At 41.6% G+C, this 27,712-nt stretch overlaps 2 protein-coding genes across 7 annotated transcripts; both read left to right on the top strand.

Moving 5' to 3' along the window:
- The first annotated feature begins 114 nt into the window (after nucleotides 1-114).
- On the top strand, nucleotides 115-15,623 carry LOC110733188. Of its 6 annotated transcripts, XR_002513574.1 has the most exons (5): nucleotides 115-528; nucleotides 1,884-2,727; nucleotides 5,720-6,232; nucleotides 6,373-6,506; nucleotides 6,585-7,490. XR_002513574.1 is itself a non-coding variant. In XM_021913198.1 (3 exons), exons 2-3 carry the CDS (start codon nucleotides 1,939-1,941, stop codon nucleotides 15,034-15,036), a joined length of 822 nt encoding a protein of 273 aa, XP_021768890.1. In that variant the 5' UTR covers nucleotides 115-528; nucleotides 1,884-1,938; the 3' UTR covers nucleotides 15,037-15,623. The 6 variants fall into 6 exon arrangements, 2 of the variants coding, with proteins under 2 accessions (XP_021768890.1, XP_021768889.1); XR_002513572.1 differs by lacking the exons at nucleotides 115-528; nucleotides 1,884-2,727 and having other exon boundaries at nucleotides 4,022-5,835; nucleotides 5,923-6,232; XR_002513573.1 differs by lacking the exons at nucleotides 115-528; nucleotides 1,884-2,727 and having other exon boundaries at nucleotides 4,022-6,232; nucleotides 6,585-6,636; nucleotides 6,736-7,490.
- Nucleotides 15,624-24,180: 8,557 nt separating this feature from the next.
- On the top strand, nucleotides 24,181-27,492 carry LOC110733191 (UPF0415 protein C7orf25-like). Its single transcript, XM_021913201.1, has 2 exons — nucleotides 24,181-24,834; nucleotides 26,590-27,492. Exons 1-2 carry the CDS (start codon nucleotides 24,650-24,652, stop codon nucleotides 26,795-26,797), a joined length of 393 nt encoding a protein of 130 aa, XP_021768893.1. The 5' UTR covers nucleotides 24,181-24,649; the 3' UTR covers nucleotides 26,798-27,492.
- Nucleotides 27,493-27,712: the final 220 nt, after the last annotated feature.

The raw sequence follows: 27,712 nt of genomic DNA, 5'->3' as shown, positions 1-27,712 counted from the left end.
AAACCACCTAAATTTTCTTTTCTCATCCTCAAAAACATTCATACAAATATGGTTATGGAGATTTGGAGTGATTTTAGGGGCTGGAAAAAGGAGAGAATTGGTTTCAGAGATGAGGGGGAGAGATGTTAAGGTGGTTTCGAGGTATAATTAACAAAATTCAACTCATCTTATTTTTATTAGGGGTATATAGTGAATTTTTGTAACAACTTAGGTGAATTTGAAAATTTTGGTGGGTATGGTGAATAAAAAAAAAATCAAGGATATGTGCTGAAAAAACCGTAAATTTACCCTTGCGATTATGAACATGTTTCCGTTGAACCCAGTATGGTCAATGGTGGGAGGCTTGACCGAAAACAAATCAATGGAAGCAACCAGAAGATGCGAAGCAGTGTTGGACAGAATCCAGCGCTTGCCACTCTCCAAAATCACTACCTCTTGCAAGGGCACTCTTCTTCGTCTCGTCAATTCTGAGCTCAGATTTCTTTGTCGTCTTTCTCTTTCTACTTCAACCCCTTCTTCATCATTCAGGTTTTCTTCTTCTCTTTTCCTTCTTTTATACAACTTTATTTAATGTTTTTGCTTTGGGTTTTGTATTTTCTTATTTATTTGTTTAGCATATGTAATCATTATTATTCCGTCAATTCCATTTGATAATACATTCGAACTATCTAATTTGATTGGAAAAGTATACGAAGTACATGTATGTATGTTCTTTCGTGAGCATGATGCGCGTTATGAATTTTAATAAGGACCCTTTTTTTTTGTAAGCAGTAATAAACTACGGTGATGTGAGATTTATATAATTATAAATTTATAAGAAAAATCAATGTTATTCTTCACAAATTTTAATTATTATTGCTTGCCATTGGTGGGTGTTAGATGTTAATGGAGATATGTGAAAAAAATTACAAGTTGGAGATGGGATTGCATTAGTATTGGCATTAAGATGCTACTTTAGTTGCTAAATTGTACTTAACATCACATTATTTATAATCAACACCAAATGGGCTGTTAGAATGCAATAATTAATTGTTGTACTTTTGCAATATGTTGATTTACAAATATTTGTTAGGAAAGGCTGTGCAAAATTACATTAATGAGGAGGTTTTACCAATAAATATGTGGAAAAAAGAGAAGTAGTTGGTTGTAAAAGGCGGGTATATCCGAAATTGCCTCATTATTTGTGAGAATAAGACTGTATATGTCTTAAACTGGCTAAAGTGGGGCATATGGGAACAATATGGGTGGTGGTGGCGTGGTGCTAACTTGACAATGGAGAGGATTGTAATACTGTACTTTCTGTAATATATAAAGCTAAGAAGGTTGAGTTTTAGTGGATTTCAACATGAATGAAGCTTGTAGTGATACATTACTAAGGATACTATGGATAATTGGATATGATGTGCTTTGAGTAAGCACCGGGATTATCCTTTTTTTTTTTTTTTTTTAATTTTTAATTATTTTTTTCTTCTAGGTGAGGCGATTTTAACACCACATGCATAGGGCTAGGTGCACAATTTTTTATTTTTTATTTTCACAATTGTTTTTTCACGGATTTTAATTGCTTCAGTGCACCTTGGACTTATTTCATTCATTGATTTCAACATTAAACTAAACTTCCTTTAATCCTTTTTACATTTTTAGAACCGTTAAAATGTCAAATGGATTGAGTAATCAGTGTAAGATGTCAATGTCATTGTAATTTCAAGGCTGAGATGTCTTTTGTCAACTGTTTGGCATCACTTACACCTTTTCTTTTACATCCATCCATCATCTTATATGCATTCTACCCACACAATTATATACAATATATTATAATGCTTTTGGATGAGCAGCTTCATGTTGTCATTATTAAGTGGAAGGTTTATGCATTCTTTTTGCAGTTGTAATGTGGGCTATTTTGAGGCCATTGTTCACATACTTTAGCAGCCATACATAATGGGAGTGTCACGTGTGTGCAAACCTATTCCTTTGTCACCTACAACTGGCCATAGGGAGAAAACCAATTCACAATGTGAAGCTGTACATGTTGATATTGTTTGCAGTCTCCATAATAATCCCACCTGGTTTATTGTATCTGATCGGAACCCAAAGTACATTACTTGGGATAGTTCAGAGAGAAACAAGGGTCTGAAAATGCGGATTGAACAAATAGTTAGCACTGCTCAGGTTTCCTTGGTACTGAAGCCTGTTTCTATTGTTCTCTTCTTCGCAAATGGACTAGACGTTACAATTCGTGAGAAGCTGTTGATGAATTTTGGATTTAGAGAAGTCAACTTGGATTTTTCACATTTTGACTTTGTTTTCTCTGATGCATTAGAAGGTGAATGGGTCAATGTTCTTGGAAAATCATATCAAGGGGCATGCATTCTGATAATGGATGTTGATCAATGTGCAACGCCTTGTCAAAGCATTGATAGTGTAGCAGAGTTGAGTACTAGTAATGTTCATGAAGAGTTTGCAGAGACATACAATGAGTTGGAATTGGGATCTTCATTCCTTTATCTAATTCTGAACATGAAAGCTTGGCCTTTGGATGATGAAGATTTGCCATCTTGCAGAAGAGAAGACCCCTTAGGAGATTATGACATAGTCAATTTTGATGCAACAGCATTAATTGCTATTATATCGGGCATAAGTAACGGTGGTGCTGAAAAGCTTTTGGAAAAACCGGAGCATGAACTAAAACACCGATTTAAAAACAACACTGAGTTTGTGATTTCTCAGGTATATATTTGTTTCATTTTCATTTTGTACCTTGTTACTTTCTCTAAAATTGTCATTTTTTCTTGCTGAATGGATACTCTTTATATCCTTAAATGTTCCATTCCAGAGGGTATATTCTTATGTCTCATCTTTTATGTTTTCCTTGATATATTTCAATTCCTTTTTGGTTACTTTCCTTGATATTTTCTGTACTTGCTGGGTGACTGCAGTCCTTTTTTTTTTTTTTTTTTTTTTTTTTTTTTTTTTTTTTTTTTAATATTCTATCTCAGTTGCCATAGGATAGACTGACTAGATCTTATCTTTCAGCCCTATTTTTTTTTTCTTCCCTCTCACCGTCATGGGTGACAGCAGTCATTTTTTTTTTTTAATGAAAGCACCTGTAGTGATTAATTGTTTTAAGTGTCGTTGTAGTATCAATGTAGTATTTACCACAGGCTTTTCCAGTGTAGCTGGGGTAGTTTGTGTTGCACCTTTAAGGAGTGTGGTGAAGTACATTTTTTGGCTATGGAACTTGGTTTTGCATTTTTATGCTATTTGGGGTCAAATGTCTTCTCTACCATCTTTGTGAGACAGTTTGTGTATATACATTTCTTTTTGCTCATTAGGGAACACTTGGCTTTCCTTGAATTGCTGTAGGAGTTCTTTTAACCTTTTAGCTTGATTTGGTTGATCTTGGTCCCCATCCTTGTAGATCTTCCTTTTCACTTAGTGGAAAACTTTTTTTTACCTGAGAAAAATCTCTTTTAAACCTTTTGTAAGAGGATAACCAATTGGGTGAAGTTGCTACTTGTAATGGATTTAGTGTTGAATCCATGGATGGCTTTTGTTTTGGGTGTTTTTGTCCCTTAGGAGAGTTACAACACGAAGACTGATCCGCAGTGAGCTGTACCTGCAAAACAAACGGAGACACCGGTTGGGTGGTGCTCCGCCTCCGACGCACAAGTTAGTAACTTGAAACGGAATAAAAAGAACGGAAACTAGGTGGGTATCTGATTGGATTCCAAGCTCAGGTCTTTCTCTGATGTAAGAGAATAAGGGTGTAATAAATGATTGAATGTGTCCCCAAAATGGGGAAATATCTCCCTATTTATAGGGTCGTTGGAAAATGTGCCCCTACCTACGTCACTTGACCTAGGGTTTAGTGGGCTGCGCCGTTTTACGGCGCTCCTAAGAGTTTGGGCCTTTGAAAGCCGTTATTTCAGAGACATATCTGAAGGCGCCAAGTGTCAAGAAGATGTTGAGCCACATGGGCCATCCTGAGCTCGACACGTGGCGACCTCTCATTGGTCCACGTGTCTAGGGTAAAAATACCTTAAACATTTGCCCCTCACAGGTCGCACGTGCATGTCACGTGGGGCCTGTGACACGTATCCACCTTTCATAGGTGAACAGTAACGGGTAAAATTTTGAATTTCAAATCAAAATTTTCCCCCCGCTTTTACTTTCTATAAATAGAAAGTTACCCCCCCTCCTTTTCACACTTTACGCTCATATTGACTTTTTTGAGAGAGAAAGAGAGATTTCTAGAGAGAGTTTTCTCTGCTCCCACCTGCATAACAACAAGTTTCAAGCTTCCGAGTGCTAGCAGTACATCACCCGGTTCACCGGCTGTAGCGGTTTTCAGATTTTCCAGAGTCAAAGCAAGGTAACCGCCTGTACCATTTTAGCTTTCCTCCCCTTCAATTTACATACCATTTTTCTTTTTTTCGCCTGTATGCCCGGCTTTCTTTAGAAAATAGAAAATATAAATGAGTTCCCAATCCAACCACTCGGCACTGCCTAGGACACTCAGCCGATCCCCCGGAACCAATATGCTCATCTCCGAATTCCTCCCTCTCTGTGTCTGTGCAGGACACAATGGCCAAAACGAAACAAACGGCCAAGCGGACTAAAAGCCGGCGCACCATGAGAGTGCCAGCCGATGAGGTTTTCCCGGAAGGGGATCCGAGGAATTTGGAGGAGAGCGGATCTGACGAAGAGGCTCCCTCTACCTCCGGGAGCTCGGGATTAAGAGAGGTGGACGGCGAAGGAGCCGCCTCCTCAAATGAAGCTGGCGACGCTGAAGCCGGCCAGGGACCAAGAGCGGAATCCTCCGGCTCTGACCAAGGAGATTTTGCGGCTGACTATCAGCAGCCGCCCAAAGTTGCTGACTATCCCAACCCCAAAAGAACCTGGATGCTGCCGAGTAACATTGCCCTTCTTAATAGCGGGTTCAGGGCTTTTAAAGAGAAACATCCATTTGGAAAGGGTTGGGAGGTTATTGTCCCTCCGGCTGATGTTGTGATGGCCTTGGGGGATGACATTGACCATGCAGATGACTACTTCATCTGCTATGAGGCGGTAATAGAAGTCGGCCTCCGGTTCCCCCTCCACCTCGGGATTAGGAAAATCCTTAAGGGGTATGATCTGGGGGTTTGGCAGCTCACCCCTAATTCGTGGGTGAACATATTAAGTTACATTGCCGCCTGCGAGTTCCAAAACTTGAACCCCAGCTTCTCTGCCTTCGCTCACATGCACTACTTGAGCAAGGCTCCAGGCGGCCATGGGGCATGGTATACGCTGACTACCCTGCCCCAATATCTGATGACTTTGGACAAAGTGTCCAAGTGGTCCGAGTGGAAGGACAAGTTCTATTTGATTTCCTCTCCAACCCTAAGACACAACCGGACACTACGCCGGTATAACACTGAGTCGGCTCTTCTTGGACGTAAATGCCCTCTCCCGGCACTATCTACTAAAGCCCGGGAGCAAATCATGGAGCCGGGATTTTTTGAGACAACACTGAGCCCATGGGGGATGGGACTCACATCATAGTTCCCAAGAACTGGATCCCCCATTCGGACTTCTTCAAAGATGAGTGCTTCTTGTCCGCCTGCGGACTGAGTACGATGTTTTCCAGGGGTAGAATACTTCTCATCCGGAATGATTGTCATTTTATTTTTATTGCAAACTTGCCTTAATTCTTTCTAACTTGACATTCTTGTTTTTGCAGAAGAAGCCCTGAGGATGGTTGACCAGGATAAGACTCCTGCTAAATCTGCGGCGCAACTGCGCAAGGAGGCGACCCTTGTCAAAAAGGCAGCCGTCGAGGCTACGAAGAAAGGCGGGGTAAGACCGCCTGACTTTATGTTTGCATTTTTTTTTTTTTTTTTTAACATACCGGTTGGGTATACTTATATTTTGCTTCTTTCTCAGGAGTCCGCCAAAAGAATCCCTCGATCATTCTCCAAGCTTCTCAAAAGGCAGGGAGATGATCTGGAGAAGGCTCCGGCTGCCAAAGCCACAAGGAAGGATCCCCCCCAGAAGCAAAGTTCTGCCCAATCTGGTCGTCCAACGACTGGGGGCAAATCCCCCTGCTGTTCTGAAGAAACTGAGTGAAAGCTCAGAACAGCAGAAAGCGCCGGAGGCCTCTACGGCTTCGAAGGGTGGCGAGCCACCTAAGGTTGCAGGCGGTGCGGCAACCGCTGGGGGGAGGACAAGCCGGAGACCCATCCGGAAGTTTACGGTAAGGAACGAACTGAAATACCTTGGCCACTTAATTTTATGAGAATTAAGACTAAGGTTGATTCTTCAAAAGGGTCAGCCGGCAACGAATGAATGCCAGCTACGCTGCTTCTATCTCACAAAGAACTACTTTTGATGCAGATCTGCTTCCTAACCCGCCGGATCTCGCCGGCTTCGCGAAGCGGATGGTGAGGACCCTCACCCGGTCTGAGAAGGCCTCCGTACCTGATCTGCAGGTCGTGGACTTTGACCGGATAATGGGCTCTCTGGCTGAGGTACAAGATTCCTCTATCTTGATGTCTTTAATCTTTATTCTGACTAAGTAACTCATAAACCGGCTGTTATTGATTCAGGCTATGGTGAGAGTGGACAATCTCCGGGTCCCTTAGGCGGAAGCAAGAAGAGGTAAATGACGCCAAACGGAGGGCCCTAGAAAACCTCAACTTTGCTGAACATTCTGATTATATGTGTAATTTAAAGATTAAAGCAGTAGAGTTGAAACAGGAGGAGCTGATCCGGAGTTTGACGGCTGCAAACGATGAAGCTAACAACCGGGCTGATGACCTTGATAAGCAGCTGAAAGATGCCAAATCTAATCTCAAGGCATTAGAAGATGCTGACAAGGAGAATCCCCAACTCCGGATTGACAATGACCGCCTAAAGCTTGAGCTCATGACCTTGCGCAACAAGCAGTCGGATGAGCTGGCCCAGGAGCAGACCCGGCTGACTGAGGAGAATGAACGGGACAACTTGGCCCGGCTGAAGAGGGGCCTCCTCTACCTAGAAATAGACTTTGAGGTCTATAAGCTGAGGTATGATTATGCCACTGAGGTGTATGATGCCCAGCAACTGGGTGATGCTCCTCCGCCTCGCTTCCAAGACTGGGCTGCTGAGGAGGGATATGAAGTCTCGGATGATGAGGAGCCGGCGGATGATCATCAAGAGGGCCAAGCCAGCCAAACTCAGCCAGAGAAGACTCCGCCTCAGCCTTAGGCGAGCCTCCCACCTTTCTGCAGCAATATGCCAATCAATGTTGTTTACCGGCTTGCATGCCGTGTTTTGTTTTATCTTTTTACCAACCATGGGGTTGGATTAACATTTCCACTTTCTTTCTTCACCAGATGTGTCCGGTTAACAATTATTCTGGCCTTTATGCCATTTCAAATATAAATGAAGTATTCCGACACAGTCGGATTTTATATATGTCTGTTTTGAGTTTTTTCAATTTGAATTTTTTATGTGTATGCAATTCTTTAGTATTTTGCCTAACTTAAAAAAGCATGCGGCAATTTGCAATCCGGGTGCTCTTGCCCCTGGGCGGCTGTGTGGTTGGTTTTATGTCAGGCTGATTGATTGGCTTGAAAACACTTGATACTTGGAGAAGTATGGAGTGTTTTTAGGCCAATCAATCACAATGGTGATTGCCCCAAACCAAGTGCACAGCCGGCCATAAAAGCGGGTGCTTTGAGCTTCTTACCTAGGCGGTTATATTCCATCTGGGGTTAACGCGTAGCCATTACACAATCCTTTGCCCCAATAGGGAAGTGAGTGCAACTTTGGAATAAATAACCCAAGAATCTTTATCAATGACCGACTGATGCCTATGGGCATCCGGTATCTGGAAACTTATTCGTTCTTCCTAGGTTATTTTGGTCAGACGGCTATGATTTGACCAATTTGGTCGTTCAATTTTTGTCGTCTGCATGGGTAGAACCGACAAATAGTCTGTTCTCTGCGACGATTGCACCCGGAGGGGTGTCGCCGGACGCCTTTGTCCATGTTGGGACAGGCGATTTTATAAAATGAGCAACCATCCGGCCATCTTAGCCTCTGGCCTTGTTTGAGACCGGTTGTATAGCCACTAAACGTTTTTGCGCTTAGTTTTTAGTCGGAGTATTGAATTTACACTAAGTATTGAACTTAGTTTTTTAAGCAAACGAGTCTGTCTGGGTATTACCCAGACGGACAGGCAAATATTTGATCATACTAAGTATCAATCTTAGTTAGATAAGTGGAGGATCCGTCTGAGTATTACCCAGGCGGATAGTCAAGCAGTTGAATAAACAAAGTATCAAACTTAAATAAACAAGAGATCCGAGTATTACCCAGGCGGATAAACAAATGTAACCTTCACTAAGTATCGAACTTAGTTAGGCAAATGGGGAATCCGCCTGGATATTACCCGGATGGATAATCAAACGATAACTCAATTTTGCAAACAAAGTCTGAATCTTCATTAATTGACTCACTGTTTACAAAAAGTTTACATTCTCAGAGGTAGTACTTTTTTAGATTGTCTACATTCCAAGTTCTAGGCAGACGCCTGCCTTCTGGAGTTTCCAGGCGGTAGGTGCCATCCCTTACTTCTTCATAGATCCGGTAGGGGCCTTCCCAATTTGGAGTTAGCTTTCCCAGCTCATTGGCCCTACCGGTTGCCTCCATTTTCCGTAACACTAAGTCGTCAACTTTCAAAGGACGCTTGTGTACTTTTTTGTTGTAGGCTCTAGTCATTTTCAGACGGTAAATCTCATGACGCAAGGCGGCATTGCCCCTGCGCTCTGGGAGTGAATCCAATGCCAGGCGCATTGCTTCCCAGTTTGCCTCTTCATCATACAGCATGACTGTGAGAGTCGGCTTGTAATGTTTGATGGGCAAGACGGCTTCAGCACCGTAAACCATGAGAAATGAGGTTTCACCGGTTGCCCCTTTGGCTGTTGTCCGGATGGCCCATAGGACATGGATTAATTCTTCTGCCCATAAGCCACCGGCTCTTTCTATTTTCTTTTTAATGCCGTCTGAGATGAGTTTGTTGAAGGCTTCAACTTGGCCGTTTGCTTGGGGCCGGCCAACAGATGCAAAATAGCTTGAGATCCCCTGATCCCCCAACCAAGTTTTTAGCTGAGGCGTCTCAAACTGAGGACCATTATCAAACACCATAGACATAGGTACCCCATACCGGGTGATGATGCTCTTCCAAATGAAGGAAATTACGTCTGAGGTGTTGATGTTTTTAACCGCCTCAGCCTCCACCCACTTGGTGAAATAATCCACAGCCACCAAGATGTAACGCTTTCCGCTTGGAGCAGGTGTGTAAGGACCTAGAATCTCCATGCCCCATTTTGCAAACGGGATTGGGCTGTGGATGGCCGTCAGATCAGTAGCCGGACGGTGAATGAGTTTACCAAACTTTTGGCACTTGTCACATTTCTTCACCAATTCCTTGGCGTCTGCCTCAAGAGTGGGCTAAAAGTAAGCCTATATGAGAGGCGCAGAATCCCGAGTGCAAGTCTCCGAGAACTTCCTTCCCCTTTTCTGGGGTGACACACTTCAACAGGGGCTTAAGAAATCCTGCCTAGAAGAGTTCTCCATTTTTCAACTCGAAGCTTGCGGCTCGCTTCTTCAGGACGGCTGCTTCCTGTGGTGAATCAGGAAGTGTGCCGTTTCAATAGCCCATTTCAACATTCTTCCGGATGACTCCAAAGTAGACATTGGCCGCTTGAGGGGCTGGTCGGTGTAGATTACCACCGGATGAGCCAAGAAATATGACTTCAATTTCTTGAAAACCATATACAGAGCCAGTCTAAATTTTTCTACCATGGGGTACCGGAGCTCAGCATTTTTTAAGACATGGCTAATGAAATAGACCGGAAGCTGAACACCGTCTCTCTCAGCAAGGAGAACGACACGACACTGAGAGCATGATTTGAGACGGCTAAGTACATATATAACACCTCCCTAGGCAATGGACTAACAAGTCTTGGCAAAGAGTGGAGGTGTTCTTTCAGCCGTTGAAAGGCCGCCTCAGCCTCATCTCCCCATTCAAATCTGGTCTTCTTCCTGATTGCTTGGAAGAAGTAAAGGCATTTGTCACCTAACCGGCGAGGAACCTCCCCAGAGCAACCAGGCAACCGGTTAGTCTCTATGCTTCCTTGACAGTGCGGGGTGACTTCATGTCAATCACCGCCTGTATCTTCTCAGGGTTAGCCTCTATCCCCCTTTGATCAATCAGGAATCCGAGAAACTTCCCAGACTCAACACCAAAGACGCATTTCTTAGGATTTAACATGACCTTATGCCGCCTGAGTGTGGTGAAGGTTTCTCGGAGATTAGCAAGGTGATCCGTCTGCCGTTTGGATTTGACTATCATGTCATCAATGTATGCCTCTTCATTCCTCCCTATTTGATTAACAAAGACAGTGTTAATCATCCGTTAGAATATAGCCGGCGCATTTTTCAAGCCAAACGGCATCACCGTGTAACAGAATAGCCCCTGATTAGTGACGAAGGTCGTCTTTTCTTGATCTTTCTTCCACAGGGGTATCTGATGGAAGCCGGAGTAGGCATCCATAAAACTCATCAAGGCGTGACCGGCTGTAGAGTCGACCAGACTGTCGATCTTTGGAAGCGGATAACTTCCTTTGGACACGCCTTGTTGAGGTCCGTGTAATCAACACACATGCGTCAGGTCCCATTCGGTTTCTTAACAAGGACCACATTGGCCACCCAGTCGAGAAAATTACAAGGCCGAATGAACCTGGCGTCTAAGAGCTTTTTGACTTCGGCAGCTGCCGCCTGACTTCTTTCCTCGCCGTGGTTTCTTTTCTTTTGTCGGATGGGCTTCTTTTTAGGATCCACGGCGAGCTTGTGGACAGCAAGATCCGGGCTGACGCCTGGCATCTCTTCCACTTCAAAGGCAAAAATGTCTTTGAATTCTTTCAGCACAAGGTGCAAGTCTGCACCCAAAGTAGCATGAGCAACCGTCCCAACCTTTACAGTACGTTCCGGACGGCCGTCATCCAGAACAAGATCAATGCTTGCACCAGCCGGTTGGGGACGGAGCTCATCTGACCGTTCACCGGCCAATGATTGCTATTTTTTCTCTTTCTTCACCTCCACCAGCAGAGGTGCTTTTCTTTTCTTTTCGGCTGCTGGTGGGGCAGGAGCTGGGTCGGCATCCTTGACATTGTCAAGGTCTATGGGTTCTTGACCGCTTGGGGCCACGGTATCTCGGACGGCTGAGAGATAACACTCCCGGGCCGTCTTCTGATCCCCATTCAGGGAACCCACAGTGCCGTCATCCCTCTCATACTTGATGAGCATGAGAGATGGGATGATTACTGCCTTGGCTACGTTGAGAGTTGGCCGGCCAAGGATGATGTTGTAGGCAGTCAACTCCTCAACGACCAAGAATCTGACGACAATATGTCGTCCCTGGCCTTTCTCCCCCAGCCGGAGGGGTGTGTGACCGGATGCATGCTGCTGACATTGTATTTCAGCTTTTGCAGGCACCGGAGGCTGATGATGTCTGATGAGCTACCGGTGTCTATAAGGATCCGTCCAACCAGCTGGTTGGCAACCTTACATTCAATGACCACCGGGTCATCATGAGGGCAGCGGACGCTGCCCCTATCCTTCTCAGTGATCAAGACGTCTGGGAAGGAAGAGCTAGCAGACGCCTGCTCATCATCTTCTTTGTCCATCTTTCGAAGATGGCTCTTGGTGCCCCGGATGGTAGGGCCACCACATGAGAACCCGCCTGCTATAGTGTAGACCGGCTCCTTGTCGGTATCCGAGCTACTAGCAGGCTGGGGGGTAGTCTTGGAGGACTGACCCTTGTTTTTCTTTTTTGCCCCGGCTGGGGACTTGGAAATGTAGGACTTCAACAGCCCTTTGTCAGACGGTCCAATGCCCGCTGAAGACTGAAGCAGTCGTTGGTGTCATGGCCAACTTCCTCATGGTATTGACAAAATTTATTTTTGTTCCTGGATTGAAAGGAACTTTTCATTGGATTCGGCTTCTCTAGGGACAGCCGGTCCTTTATCTCCATGAGGATGGAGTTGCAGTCCTTATTAAACTCGTACTTTGGGGCGTACGGTTTAAATTCTTTCTTCTTCTTCTAGGACGGCTGATCAGAGTCACCAACCGCCCAGACCTCTTTCCTCTTCTTGCTCTCTTCTTTCCTTTTGGCTGGCTGAGCAGGCCGGTTGTCTTTCTGCTTGTCAGACTTCTTAGAGTCCGACTGGCCTCCAGGCGAGCAAAGGTCGGTAGCTTGAATGTAGCTTTCCGCCTCCCTCGGCCGCCTGCAGGGTGAAAGCCCCTTTTCTGACTAGGTCGAACTTAAAGGTCGACCCGTCTCTCAGACCTTTGAAAAAAGTCTGTAAAAGCTACCTCATCAGACAACCCCTGAATCTGAATTCTAATCAGGTTGAACCGCCTGACATATGAGCGCAGCCCTTCTCTCTCTCCCTGCTTAACAGTGCTCAAATCAAGGCTTGTTTTCTTAGCAGGGATGTTCATTGAGAAGTTGGAAGCAAACAGGAAGGCAAGCTTCCTGAAACTATCGATGGACCCGGCTGGCAGATTGCCAAACCATTGTTGGGCAATGCCCTTCAATGTAGCCGGGAAGCATCGACACCAAGTGGCATCATCCAACCCCTGCAGATACATGAGGTTGGTGTAAGCCATGAGGTGGTCTTCCGGATTGGTGGTACCATCATAGGTACCAACCAACACGTTCTTAACCTTGGCCTGAGTCGTCTCGGTTATCTCCCGGGTGAACGCAGAACGCAGAAGGTTGTTCACCCAGGCATAGCAGACGAAGCTGCCAGTCCAATGGCTGGACATTTGGATATGCCGCCTGACCCCCAAAGAAGGTCGGCTGCATGAAGTGAGGGGGATACTGTCTGTAAGCCTGAGTAGGCACATACGGGACAACTCCAATCATATGAGGACCAGAATGGACAGTATTACCGCCCGTCTGACTCTCATGCAAGGAAGATGCATTCCCGGCTGAGGTATTGTTGAAGCTGTCTGGAAAGTTCGACGTTGAAGCCGACTCAGACAGCGACTGGTTTCTCTTCCGGTTAATGATCTTCCGGGCATCAAGAGTTGATTTTTTTACTTCTCACCGGCTGTTTAGTCCGGCGAGTGTTGTTGGTATTCTTCCCAGGAAGGAGAATCCTTGACCAATCAATGGTCCCGGCTGCCTTCTCCTTTGGATGAGGAGTGGGCTGCTGGTTTCTGACTGACTTCCCCTTCTCTGGAGGAGTCTTCTTCGCCGACTAACCTTTACTTGGGCCAGCCCGGCTTTTGGTGATCAGCTCTTTAATTTCACCCTTGAAACTTGTCATGAATCTCATGAGTTCGTCTCGGGTGACAGGGGCTGATCCGGCTTCCGTTTGGGTTTCCCCTTCCGGCTGCCAGTGGATCTGCTTGGACCCGCCTGGGAGGCACCCCGCTCCAGAGTCTCTCTGGGCCGGATGCGCTTGATTCTGAGAGAGCCGTCTTCGGCTGTAAAGATCTTCATCCTCCTGGTCTGTAAAAACTTCTGGGTCATCGCCCAGACGGTTAGAGGGTGGTACAGACTCTTGAACCATCTTCGAGGTACTCTCCCCACATACGGCGCCAAATGTTTTGGGTGTTTTTGTCCCTTGGGAGAGTTACAACACGAAGACTGATCCGCAGTGAGCTGTACCTGCAAAACAAACGGAGACACCGGTTGGGTGGTGCTCCGCCTCCGACGCACAAGTTAGTAACTTGAAACGGAATAAAAAGAACGGAAACTAGGTGGGTATCTGCTTGGATTCCAAGCTCAGGTCTTTCTCTGATGTAAGAGAATAAGGGTGTAATAAATGATTGAATGTGTCCCCAAAATGGGGAAATATCTCCCTATTTATAGGCTCGTTGGAAAATGTGCCCCTACCTAGGTCACTTGACCTAGGGTTTAGTGGGCTGCGCCGTTTTACGGCGCTCCTAAGAGTTTGGGCCTTTGAAAGCCGTTATTTGTATCTGAGGGCGCCAAGTGTCAAGAGGATGTTGAGCCACATGGGCCATCCTGAGCTCGACACGTGGCGACCTCTCATTGGTCCACGTGTCTAGGGTAAAAATACCCTAAACAGCTTTTGCCATAATTCTTATATTTATTGAGTGAATTTGATTGGCTTAAACTACTTATTTGGGAGTACAAATTAATTAAGAACTAGATACACTTTTGAAATGAGAACCTGAAATTCAAAATTGATTGTTAAATTCACGTGGTCAGGAAATATTCAATTAGGCTCAATACACAAGCAAGGATTTTTTTTATTTTCTATTAGCCTATTGTAGCTTCTGAAAACTCAGCAATTTTTGTTGATGAGGTTGACAAAATCACAATACACAACAGTTACGCTTAGGGCTTGGGTTCTTTATTTTGCCTCTTATTGTTTCTAAAAGGGGTAGTTACTGAACAAGAATGGACTAAAGATGAGTAGCATAACCATGCCCAAGCTGTGCCACATGTTTCTTTTCTTAAGGTAAGCATTTTACTTTTCTGGCAAACCTGCATGGTCTTGGATCTGCAGCTGGTTAGCCTAGGATAATTCTTGATTTAGTGCCCTAGTGGAGCTAAAAGTTTTGAATACACATTTTCAGCGGTTATGTTTTTGTCAATCACTTTGCTATATAGGTACTCAGGTAATGGGAAAGAAAAAAAATCATATACAACTTTCTGGTCTTTGTTGAATGTCTAAAACTTATATGAGTGGGATGATTGGAATCATTGGATTCTATTGTGGGTTTTGAGAGGTTTCTGTTTCAAATTTTGGTTTTCTATTCTACTGTTTCTCGTAAATTTGTAATTGATCAGGCATATAAAAGCTGGAACTTACGGTGGAAACTTGATTCCTTTTTTCTGTTACACCGAGGCACAGATATATGTTGGCTTTCTCTCGTAACAGATTTCAGTCTGAGGATGACTTAGTCAAAATTTTCCTTTTTCTATTTTTTTTCCAGAATATTGCAGATGCCATTACAATTTATCTGTGATAGTGGATATGCTATGGAAAATGAAACAGGAAACCGTAAGATTCTGTGGGGGATATAGGATTTACTTGATACTATGTGTCAAGTCTCGAGAGAGATTTTTTTTCCTTTTATTATTTATTATATTTTTATTTTAAATTTTTATTTATATATTAATTTAATCAGTGTGAGCTATATTATTAGTCAATTATTTGCTGACTGCACTACCAGTATTTGGTATTATCACCCTCTTTATCAATATAGTATTACAGTTTGATATCTTTGATACTAATTTTTCTTCTTCCATTGGATTTAGATAATTTTTTTTTTAAATATCTATTATCTAATGACTAGCTTAGATAGAATGTTCTGACAGCCATGGCCAACCAAAGTACAAGAATATTTTGTCGTAAATGCTGTGGACTTGGAGCTCTTGATATATCATCATAAGTTGAGGATTATTTCTGATTAGAATAACATTGTATTTGTTTAGAAAATTAATATTATGTTTTTGTTTTTCTAATATTTCTATAGTATGATACATTTATGGCCTTGCATTTTGAGTCCTTTTCAATTAGGTTCAAAAAGTAATTGGGCATATTTTGTGTTCTTGGCGCTAATCTGCAACTAGCTGCGCTCTCGGGTTAGTACTTAGAGAGTGAAATAGAAGATAGATAGGAAGAAGACATTTGATTGATAGATTGAAAGTTTGCCAAAGGCTTTAAGGTTTACAACTAACTAATAAACCAAGCTATTACAATTCTCTGAATGAATCCCCTATCCCTTCACTTGCTGCTATTTAACTCCATACACTAACTACTCATGTGACAAAGCTTTAATTGCTACTCTAACTAATTTGTCTTATTCCGCAATAGGCCAAAATAGAACTCTGAAAAGCCAAACCATATTCTGTCTTGTTGCTTTAGTTGTCTGCTGCTGCGCATGTTGTTGTGGGTTGTTTGTGCCCTGTTGTTGCTGCTTCCTTCTGCTGTAGGTACAGACAATGGGTGGCCTAGGGTGGTGCATTGCATTACTCCCCCCCAAAGCACCACCTTGTCCTCAAGGTGGAAGTCGGGAAAGCGCTTAAGAATCGTATTTGTCTCCTTCCATTTAGCCTCAAAATCCGTAAGCCCTTCCATTTAACCAACACCTTTCGGACTACTTCTTTCCCTTGCCGCATTTGGCTGTCTCTGATTTCCTTTGGTTCTACCACTAATTCCATCTCCGGTGTGATTTGGTCAGGGATAGTGAGTGAGTGTGGTAGATTACCGATTGCTCTCTTCAATTGTGAGACATGAATGACAGGACAATTATCCGGCAGGTTCAGCTTGTAAGCCACCTTGCCCACACGCTGAATGACTTCGAATGGCCCATAAAAACGTGCTCACAGTTTCTCAAAAGGCGTCTATCCCTCTTAGCTAGGGATCGTTGCCGATACAGTTGTAATTTGAGAAAAACATAGTCCCCAACTCGGAATTCATCCTCCCTCCTTGTATTTGCATTTTGTTACATAACTTGCTGAGCTCGAGTTAAAATTAAGCTTTAACTCATCTAGCATTATATCTCTCTCCTGCAATGCCTCTTCTAACGACTCCACTTGAGTGCCCCCACCCCTAATTTTATCAATTTAGGCGGTTCTGTGCTGTATAATGCGCGAAATGGTGACATATTAGTAGAGGAATGCACAACTAAATTATAGGAAAACCACGGCAGCCATTTGGCCCATGATTTGGGTTGGTCTCCCGCAAAACATCGAAGATAAGTTTCGAGCCCTTTGTTCACGACCTCGACCATCGGTCTGAGGATGATAAGACGTGTTGCGCTTCAAGCAGTCCCCCGTAAGCGGAACATCTCTTTCCAAAATATACTCAAAAATACCCTATCCCGGTGAGGGAACCCGTGTAACCTGACTACTTCTCTCACAAACGCTTTAGCCACTGTGATTGCCGAGAATGGATACCAAATGCGCATATTTCGATAATCGATCCACAACTAAGATTGTATCAATCCCTTTAGAACGGGTTGTAACACCCCCGATTTACTAATTAATAATAAACCAGAATTAAAGGAAAATAAACGACCTTTAAATACAATTTACGGAAGAATACACCTAAATCGGAGGTATTACCGCCACACTCAACAACCTGTCGAGTGTTAAGGCTTACAAAATCCCAATAATTACAACCCAATAAACTAGGTGAGCTATTTATATAACTTTATAAACTCATGACATCATACTAATCGAAACACTTGAGCTCCATTAGCTACGACCACTTGATCAACCTGCTTAAAAAAATCTTGACTGCTCACCATTAAGGACAAATTCCAAAATAGATCGTCGCAGGGCCACCATAAGAAAAGACATGGCCGCAAACACAACTAGCAAAACAAAATAACACACATGTCAGCAAAAGCTGAGTAATCACCACATATCAGAATATAGGGTATAATTGAATAATTGACAATACTAGCTCAGTTAAACAATGTAGTTCGAAACTACATTACACATTGTACTTTGAAAAATAATCTTTATCAACTCAATCTCGAATAATACAATCTTTCACTCAATTAACTCGTAACCAATAAGTGTGCCATGCTCGTTGTTCTATACTTAGCTTTGGACATGGGTAATTCGAATAAAACCAACAAGTATAAAAACTTGAATACTCCCAATAACTAGAGAATACCTTGAACCAGACCACATACGTGCCAATTTCCAGTGTAGGGGACCATAGAAAAATAAATAATAAAGATTGTACCTCATTCTTAACTTATGATCATTATCTCATTACCAACATGCCAAGGACTAAGGTCTTTAACGCCGATCCTCAAACCAAGAACAAAATAATAATTCTTAACCTTTTGATCTCATACATCTATCAAATAATCATTCACATGATAAAAAATAATATCTCAATATTGGCACAGGTTCCCAATTTATATATGACGACATATTTGGTTTATAAATGTCTCAACTCTTATAGGGCTAATACTAGTACCCAAAATTTAATTCTCAACTCAAAATAATACTCTGTATTAACAACCCTAAAACCTCGATAAAACAATGCTCCCTATAGAAACAACATTAAAAACCCTAGAAAAATAACACAATCAATTAATACGACAATCAAATCATATAATACAACACTTTAATCACATATATATAAATCTTGATCATACAAATAAATAATAAAATTTACAAATAATAATACAAAATATAATCAATGCAAACAATAATCAATTATCAAATAAACAACTCCAAGGATTAAGATTCGTGTGATTACCTTCCGACTAGTTACAATCGGACCACAACATTCAAGACAAAGTATGTGCACTAACATTGCAATTTGTGGGCTTTGATTTTGGAAATCCAATGGAGTTTGGAGAAGTAAATATTGAATGGAGATTAGAGAATACTAATGAAAGAAAAACTTTAATGGAAAATCAAGTTTTGGGGTTGGATCATGGAAGTCATCACGCACAAAAAGAGATTCGTACGGCAAGGTTTTTTTTTTTTTCTTAAATAAAATATCTTTTGAGAGTTAAGAATAATTTTAGGGTTTAAAATAGTTTATATACGTTTTGAATTGTACAGTGCTATTTAAACAAGATAGAGTTTTAAAACTTTACGAACTCTAAATAAAAATATGAGCTTAGAAAAGTTATATAAAAAATAAAAATAAACTATATTTTTATTAAAATATATTATATAAAATCATAAAATATTCAGGTATTACACGGGCAGCCCTTCAACGAAATCCATGGTGATATCCTCCTAAACGCTCTCCGGTATTGGTAGCGGTTGCAAAAAACTCGTTGGACTTTGTTGAGAATGTTTCTGGCAAACTATACACGCCTTCACATGGTCAGCCACGTCACGCCGCATCCCTTGCCAAAACCATTCTCCGGCCATTTTTAATAAGTTTTTGTTTCTTCCGGATGACCTCCGCCGGTGAATTGTGATAAGCACTTAGCAAGGTTGCCTTCATACTCGAATTTCGTGGGATTACCACCCTCCCCTTGTACAGCAGCCTATCGCCTTCAATCACATAGCCGCGCATATCTTTTCCTTCCAAGATCTCCTTCTTTAACGTTCCTAATAGTCCATCATTGGTGATTTCTTGTTCCAACAATTCCCAATCGACCCCTTGAGTAGTCACTAACGCCCCCAATTTTGGCCTCTCTTCACCTCTATGGGACAAAGCGTCCGCGACTCGATTTGAAGAACCCGGTTTATATTGGAGATCGAAATCAAACCCGATCATTTTGTGAATCCATTTTTGATACACCATTCCAAACTCACGGTGCTTTGGGTGATGTGTCGTAGGCTTTGTTGATCACTTCTCACCACGAATTTTCGGCCTAACAAATAGTGTTTCCACCATTGCACCGCCAAGCACACTGCCATTAACTCTTTCTCATACACCGACTTACCTCCGAGGCCCAACACTTTTAAAGTTATCGGTCTTCCCCTTTGCATCAAGAATGCGCCCAATCCGAACCCCGATGCATCGGTTTCCACCACAAACTCTCTGTGGAAATTGGCCATCGCTAATACCGGAGCTACTGTCATTACGTGCTTCAATTTCTCAAATGCTTGAGTTGCCTCCTCTGACCACTTAAAATCCTTTTTAAGTTGACCAGGGTGAGCAATATGGGCATGGTGAGAGATAAATTTCCTATAGTAGCCCGTTAGGCCCAAAAAGCCTCTAAGCTCACTTAGTGTTTTTGGAATGGGCCAAATTAACATGGACTCCACCGTACTTTGGTCCACAGCAACCCCATGTTTCGAAATTACATGGCCTAAGTATGCAACTTCATGCTTACCAAATTCACATTTCTTCCTATTTGCAAACAACTTGTGATCTTTCAACGTGGCTAACACAATTTGTAAATGTTTCATATGCTCATCTTGACTACTACTATATACAAGGATATCATCAAAGAAAGCGAGTACAAATTTACGAAGATAGGCCCGAAATACCTTGTTCATGAGTGATTGCAAAGTTGCCGGAGCATTAGTTAGATCGAACGACATAACCAAAAATTCATAGTGGCCCTCATGAGTACGAAAAGTCGTTTTGTGAGTTTCCTCAGGTTTCACCAATATTTGTTGATAGTCGGCCTTAAGATTGAGTTTGGAGAAAACTTGAGCACCATGTAACTCATCAAGTAACTCATCAATCACCGGAGTGAGGTACTTGTCCTTGAGGGTTTCCTTGTTGAGAGCTCGATAGTCCACACAAAAACGCCAAGACCCATCTTTCTTTTTGATCAAGAGGACCAGGCTCAAGAAAGGACTAGTAGAGGGCCGAATTATCCACGCTTCAAGCATTTCCCGGATAAGTTTCTCAATTTCATCCTTTTGAAATTGTGGATATCGGTACGATTGAACACTCACCGGGTCACTACCTTCTTTAAGCACTATGGCGTGCTCATGTCCTCTACTAGGAGGTATCCTTGTGGACTCTTGAAAACTTCCGGAAATTTCATGAGAGCTTCCTTCAAGAATTCAGGGTCCCCTCCATCAAGCTCCTCTATCTCCTCTTCAATTCGGTTGAGCTCAACTAACAATTGCTCTTTCTCCTTGCGCAAGGTTACCATGGTGCGGCACAAGGAAGATTCACCTTTGAGGCTTACGGTTTTTCCTTCTAGCAATTGGTGAGCACGGCCCCAAGCTTCTCAAGCCATTGCACTCCCAATATGACGTCGGAATTTCCCAAATGGAGAGGGAGAAAATCTTCTACCACCACTACTCCCCCTTCTAGTTCGAGCCGTACCCCGGAGCACAGCTCCTGCCCCTTAACCGTCTCTCCGTTCCCCAACGAAACCCCAAATGAACCACTTCCCACAACCAAAATTCCTAACTTCTCCTCCGTACTCAAGGAAATGAAATTATGAGTCGCACCCGGATCGATCATTATCACTACTTCTTCACCTAGTTTTCCCTTAAAGCTTCATAGTCTTCAGATTCGAAATCCCCACTGTGTAATTCATTGACTGGCCCCAATTCCTCTTCTAGAGTTGGTCCTTCTAAAGTGGAAAACTCACCTTCCTTAACTCCCTCCTCTTCATCCTGTACCAACAAAATACTGAGTTCCTTGGCTCTACAAACATGATTCGGTCCCCACCTCCCATCACATTTAAAACACTAGTTCTTTGCCCTCTTCTCTTGAATTTCCTTCCTAGTCAATCTCTTTACTTCCCCATTAAAACAAGATGTGCTTCTAGTGGACTTAATGTAAAAAGAAGCTCTGGGTAAATTTGTTGGATGATGCTCGGGAGTTATAAGGTGTGGACTGGCCGACCCATTTCATCAAAAGGATAGTATTGGCTGGGCTTCTATCAAAAAACGAGTACGGACCGGGTTTGCTAAAAGCTCCACCCGATTTCTTCAACCTATGGATCTGGCTCCTCTCCTCAACTCGAGTTGCCAAATCCATGGCTTGCTCAAGGGTAAACGGGTTGAGCATCCGGATCTCGGCTCTTATATCTTCCTATATCTTCCTTCAAAATGTTGACGAATTTACCCTTCATTAGGCTCTCCGAAACTCACGGCCTTGTCAAGAAACTCACGGCGGTACTCGGCCACCATGGTGGTCTGAGTCAAGGCCAACCACTGCTCATTTAGAGTACCAGCGTTGGTGGGTCGGAATTGAGTGACATTCCTCTGTTTTAGGTCCTCCCACCCACGCAAGGGTCGCCGACGGCTTTCCCATTGATACCACCTTAGGGCGTCGCTTTCCATCGTTACCATCGCCGCCTGTAACTACTCTTGTAGAATTGGAAGTATTATTCCGCCCTCAACAGCAACAGTCCAGGTCGGAGCCCGAAAATATCGGTAAATCGAGCTTCCAATATTTCCAGTTGTTTTAGCCGCCATACCTCTCACCACTCTCCATCCCCCTGATTGGTTGAAAAGGTTATGGCCCGCCTCCATTATCCAGTTCGAACGGTCTTTGAGGAACACCACCGCCGCCGGCGCCGGAGACCTCACCCTCGTCTGCTCCACTGGGATAGGTTGTTTCTGTCTATCACGTAGAGACGTCATCACTTCACGCATCTCCTCGAAGAATTTGTCCTGGTTGCGCCTTACTAAGGCGGCTTGTTGGGTGTGGTCATCCCGGAAATGGTTGATCTGCCCCTCAAGTCGTTGCGCCTCGGTGTCTTGCTGCTTGGTAAATTGCTCCGTGAGGGATCTCCGGAGAGCAATGATAGTATTGGTCAGAATGGCCTGAATGGAGTTCTTTCCGTTGTTCACCTTCGACACCACCTCTAACACGTGCCCCTTAAGAGCCTCAATTCGCTGCGTGTTGGTTCCTGTCGCCGGAGCCATGCCTGCTCTGATACCACTTGCAACAGACTGCGCTCGGGTTAGTACTTAGAGAGTGAAATAGAAGGTAGATAGGAAGAAGACAATTGATTGATAGATTGAAAATTAGCCAAAGGCTTTAAGGTTTACAACTAGCTAATAAACTAGGCTATTACAATTCTCTAAATGATTCCCCTCTCCCTTCACTTGCTGCTATTTAACTCCATACACTATCTACTCATGTGACAAAGCTTTAATTGCTACTATAACTAATTTGTCTTCTTCCGCAATAGGCCAAAATAGAACTCTGAAAAGCCAAACCATATTCTGCGTTGTTGCTTTAGTTGTCTGCTACTACCACATGTTGTTGTGGGTTGTTTGTGCCCTGTTGTTGTGGGTTGTTTGTGCCCTGTTGTTGCTGCTTCCTTCTGCTGTAGGTACGAACAATGGGTGGCCTAGGGTGGTGCATTACATAATCTCTTTCTTACTAAGACTTTCATAAGTAGCATCAAAGATACACGGAACGCGGGACGGCAGCGCGATCCGCGCACCAGGTCGTGTGTCCCGAAACGCGGAACGGACTCGTTCCGGTTCGTGGTGGTTCGCAATCTGGAACGTCATTGATGGAGTACCCATTTATGGGTGTAACAACCTTCTATTTTCTTGCGCAACAACTGTATTTTGTTTGAAATTTCAAGTTTATTGGAAGTTTTTAATAGATACATACTTACATTAATGGAGGGAGATGAAGAATTGATAAAGGGAAGAAGATGACGGACAAGTCACATGCAAACCTAACCTAATGAAAAAAAGAAGTTGTGGACCCTTTCTTTTTATCTTTTTTTTTTAATTATTATTTTAAATTTTTTATAATGTTTATAGGCAAGTTGGCATCTATTAGTGTGTACAGCTATAATGTTACTTTGTTAAAATTTGGCTGTCTCATTGGGAAGAATGGCATGGATAATTGTGTAGTCTACAAGTCATAATACAAAATAGATGTAAGCCCGTGCGATGCACGGTTCTAGTAAATTATTTTATTTAATATAAGATTTTGTACATTTATGAAGATCATTCATGAAATATTTGGATAAAATTCCTAATATCATAAGATATTTTTTGTTAATTTAACACTAAAGATATATATTTCGTTATTTTATTTATTTTACGTGGTGCTTGAATTTAAAATCCCAAATATGTAATTAAATATACATTAAATAATAAATTTATTGTACATGCCATTAATATTGCTTTAGGTGACAATTTAAATTTTTCATTCAAAAATAAGGGTCTGTTCATATTTACTGAACTGAACTTAGTAGAGCTGAAATGATTAATTTATGAGAGATGGAAATTAAGAGCTGAACTGAATTGAACTGATTGAAGACGAACTAAACTAAACTGAACTGAAATTAAGCTGAAGTGAACAGGCCCTAAATGACATCTTTTTTTATTGATTAAAATAAGCCCTTTGCTTATGCGTTTTTTTATATGCTCGTTTTGTTTCAAAATGTTATTCTCGTTTAGAATCTTTTAATTATTAAAAATTAGAGAGAATTTTCTAAATTTCTCCCTCTATATAAGGACAAACATAGTCCTATGAGATTTAGTTTTATTCGTCTCGATGACTACATTATTAATATCTAATTTTTGTAATATTTGCTAGGGAACGATTAAATATATTTGCGATCAAAGATTTGCATTGATATATGTAAAAAAAGATAATTATTATTTTTTTTTAATAGTTTAAATTTTAATTATTTACTATTCGTTGTTTTTACATATGTAGCAAAATTTTAAAATCTTATTCGTCACTTTTACTTAGGTGGCAAGTGAATTTTTTAATTCTAAAATAAATTATTAATCTAATTTTTTATTGGTCAAAATAATACCCTTTCTTATGTGGCGTGCCGAATTCTCTTCAAAAATGCCTACTTTATTTATATATATTAGATTAATTCCTTTTTTTTTTTTTTAAGGAAATCACATATTAATATTGGTTCTAGTAAACGTTACTCTTATAAAATTTACTAATTATAAAATTAAAAGTCAACTCAAAAAATAACCTAACGTTCTGGGAACTTCAGACCCCACATACCCCATTCCCGTTCCCGTACCACATTCCAAAACGTACCACGTTCCGTGTAACATTGGGTAGCATGATTGATAATATCCAGAAGCTTACTGATTGGCTGAACTTTTAATGTGAAAATATTCCTGCATTTACTTTAGGCCTTTCTGGCACAATTGAATTGAAGACTTCATTAGCATCGGTGATGTACTATGGGTTTTCACTGATAAAGTTTCTCCTAATGGTGCTGAAAAATGTCTTTTAATACCCAGGCAAAGTCTGAAATTGAGAGTCCAATCCATGAGGAAATGTATTCTGCATTATCTGGCGAAAAGGGCATTGTATGTAAAAGTGTTCATATAGAATTTATGGAGTTGGTTTCTATGTTTGGAGGCCCTAATGAGAAGACAAGAGCCACTCAATTGGTCAAGCTTCTCAAGTAAGCTTTTTCCTTACCTATGCTCTTCTCCCTCCTGTGCAATATATCAAAATCTTGGATTTGTTGATTTTCTGTTATGCTTTTGGTTATCTGCTCTAAATTGCCCTTATACTTTTATCTACTTCATGATCACATTTTTGTTTAGTGCCATGCCATACCATTGACTTTTTTTTTTGGTTGGGGGGGGGGGGGGGAGGAAGGCATTTATGCTGCATACCCTTCACCCTTGCATTGCACTAAGCTTTTATTTAGCTCCACTTTACCATTTTGAGTAGATTATTTCTAGTAAACCCTTGAACCAAAAGGCAACAAACAAGCCTAGTACTTTGCTTACTGAGACTTTCATTACAATAATTCTTTGTTTTTATTGATTTTATTGTTTGATACTTCTGCCTTTTCGGTTGAATCAAGAGATTTTTTTTTCAATCTTATTGCTTTTTATTTTTGTATGACTGTGAGAGTACTTTGGCTTTCTTTAAAATCTTCCTTTTCTTTTACTTTTTCTTTTTCTTTTTTGGTTAACTTTGTTACTTAGGCAAAGTCCTGCGAAAAGCAATGCACAGTTTACTTCTCCCTCCATTCCTTGAAGTTTGCCCCACTTTCCTTTTAAGGCCATCCCTAAAAGATTTCCTCACACCATAAATGTCCACAAGGGAATACAACTGTATCTTCACCAAAATCATTGAAGATCCTGCCAATATTTCTCATCCATTTCACTCAACCAGAATGTAATAAAGTAAACTATGGCTATGGGGTAAACAATTTAGAACGGAGGGAGTAAAAAAAAAAGGATAATTAGGGGAGTTTTGGGGGATACTTGGCCTTCCAATGCATAAGCTCCACATGTTATTTTCCCCACATTTTGTCTCTTGGATCGAGGAGAAGGCGGGCTCGTCGGGAAGAGGATTGTACGATGACAGAAGCAAGGAGGTGACGAGAATTCAAAATCATGTTTTTGCTATCTTTCCTAAACCCGTTTCTTAGCTGTTATTGGAAGAAGTGGACCCAGCCAGTCTTTTCTCAAGGACCCGGAGATGTTTACAAATACTTGTTCCACAGGTCAAGACACCCCTAGACATCCCTGCAGAAAGTTGGTATTCAAGAGAACTATGCAAATGACAGTTGGGGTCAGGGTGTATGTAAATTGGCCAGTTGAATTTAGATTGTTTACTGAGCTAAGCCAGTCATAGTTACTGCTTTTACAGTTTTGGCATCTTGGGGAACCATTTTAAGGTCTAGCGGGAATTTTTTTGTTCTTAGAGATCAAAACAGGTAAGGAAAAAAGTTTGAAGAGGGGGGGGGGGGTGTTGGTGGACAATTGATTAATGTTAAAGTCCATATTTGTGAGGTAAGAAATTCCATAGTAATAGTTTTAGACTTGTAAGATTCTCCATCGGTTACTTAATGATGTCATAGTAGAGTACTATTACATTTGTAAGCAATTAGGCAACAGAATTAATTTAGTAAGTTCATTTAAATTAGATGAGATTAAGGCTAATGAGTTGTATTGACAACTAAAATAAATTTAGATAAGTTCTAACTAGTTCAGATAACTGTTAGACCCAGATCTTAATGTCAGATGGTTTTAGTCCAGTTTAGGGTGAGATGAATGCAATCACTAAGTGGTTTTGGGGTAATTGTGTGAAGTGTGAACTTCAATCAATATATAGCTGAAACTCCTTAGCCCTGTGATTTAAACATCTGAATACATCTATTTTATCGTGCTTTTATTGATAACTGGTAATAATCTCACAGGGTTGTCCCTGATACTCCATCACCACGCATGATGGCCCTCCCAGTCACCAGGAAGCTAGCCATGAAGAATAAGGTTACTTTTGGCACTGGAGATTATTGGGGTGTTCCAACTTTGACGGCAAACATGGGATATGTGAGAGCTGTCTCCCAAACTGGAATGTCTTTATTCACTTTTGAACATAGACCACGGGCTCTTGTTGGTGACTAGAATTTTCAAAATAACTTATAGAAAGTTGCTAGATCATGTTTATAATGACCATCTGTTATCAAAAGCCTGGTCACCTGGTCATATGAGTTTTTATATCAACACTCCTGTAGGTTGTAACAATCAAATGCTTGGCACTTAAGAACTGCAAACTTTAGAGGGAAGTTATTAATTCTTGAACACTAACGCCAGTTGGTGTGGCCTCCAACAATACTTCTTGTGGCATATCGTTGCCTTGCTGAAAAATATGTTGGTGAGTTGACAAAGCTGATAAATTTGACAAAATCAAGGTAAGCTGTAACATTTAGTCTTGCTTTACTTGAAGTACTATACAGTTTAACAAAAAGTACCTAGCTACGCTAGTGTCAAAACAACATTGAGAATTGCATCGCTCCAAAGAAGTTTCATCTTATGTTCTAATGGACACTTTATTAAATTACTTGAGCGTTATATTCACTAACTTTTCCCTGAGAGCAAAAAAAACCCTATTTGGCTAGAAATACAGTGGAATTTAATATTTTAATATATATTATAGATGCTGAAATTACTACTGTAAATTTTAAAATAAAACTACTCTCCGTAGAAGAAGATAATCAATGTCTACCATATAGTATGAACCATTAAGTAATTTCATCAACTTCAGTAAAGTTTTGGTCAATTTTAAAAGAGCTGAACATGGTCGGGTAGCAGTGTTGCCAAATTTATATATTTAATTATTTATGATGTGCATTTTAGGCCTTAATAGGGTTGTTTGGGGACCCAAGGGGTGGTGTGAGGAGGAATGTGGATCTTGCATGGAGATTCTGGGTTTATGCCCTTGAGTCGAGCTCGAATATATGTTGTGCATTCAGACAATTAGCCACGGTCTAGCCAACTCATTTGCAATTTGAACGTGTAGTCTAGTAATTACAGATTTAC

This window comes from Chenopodium quinoa, unplaced genomic scaffold (assembly GCF_001683475.1).
Source record: "Chenopodium quinoa cultivar QQ74 unplaced genomic scaffold, ASM168347v1, whole genome shotgun sequence".
Classification (NCBI taxonomy): Eukaryota; Viridiplantae; Streptophyta; class Magnoliopsida; order Caryophyllales; family Amaranthaceae; genus Chenopodium; species Chenopodium quinoa.
This window is presented reverse-complemented; position numbering and strand designations above follow the sequence as displayed.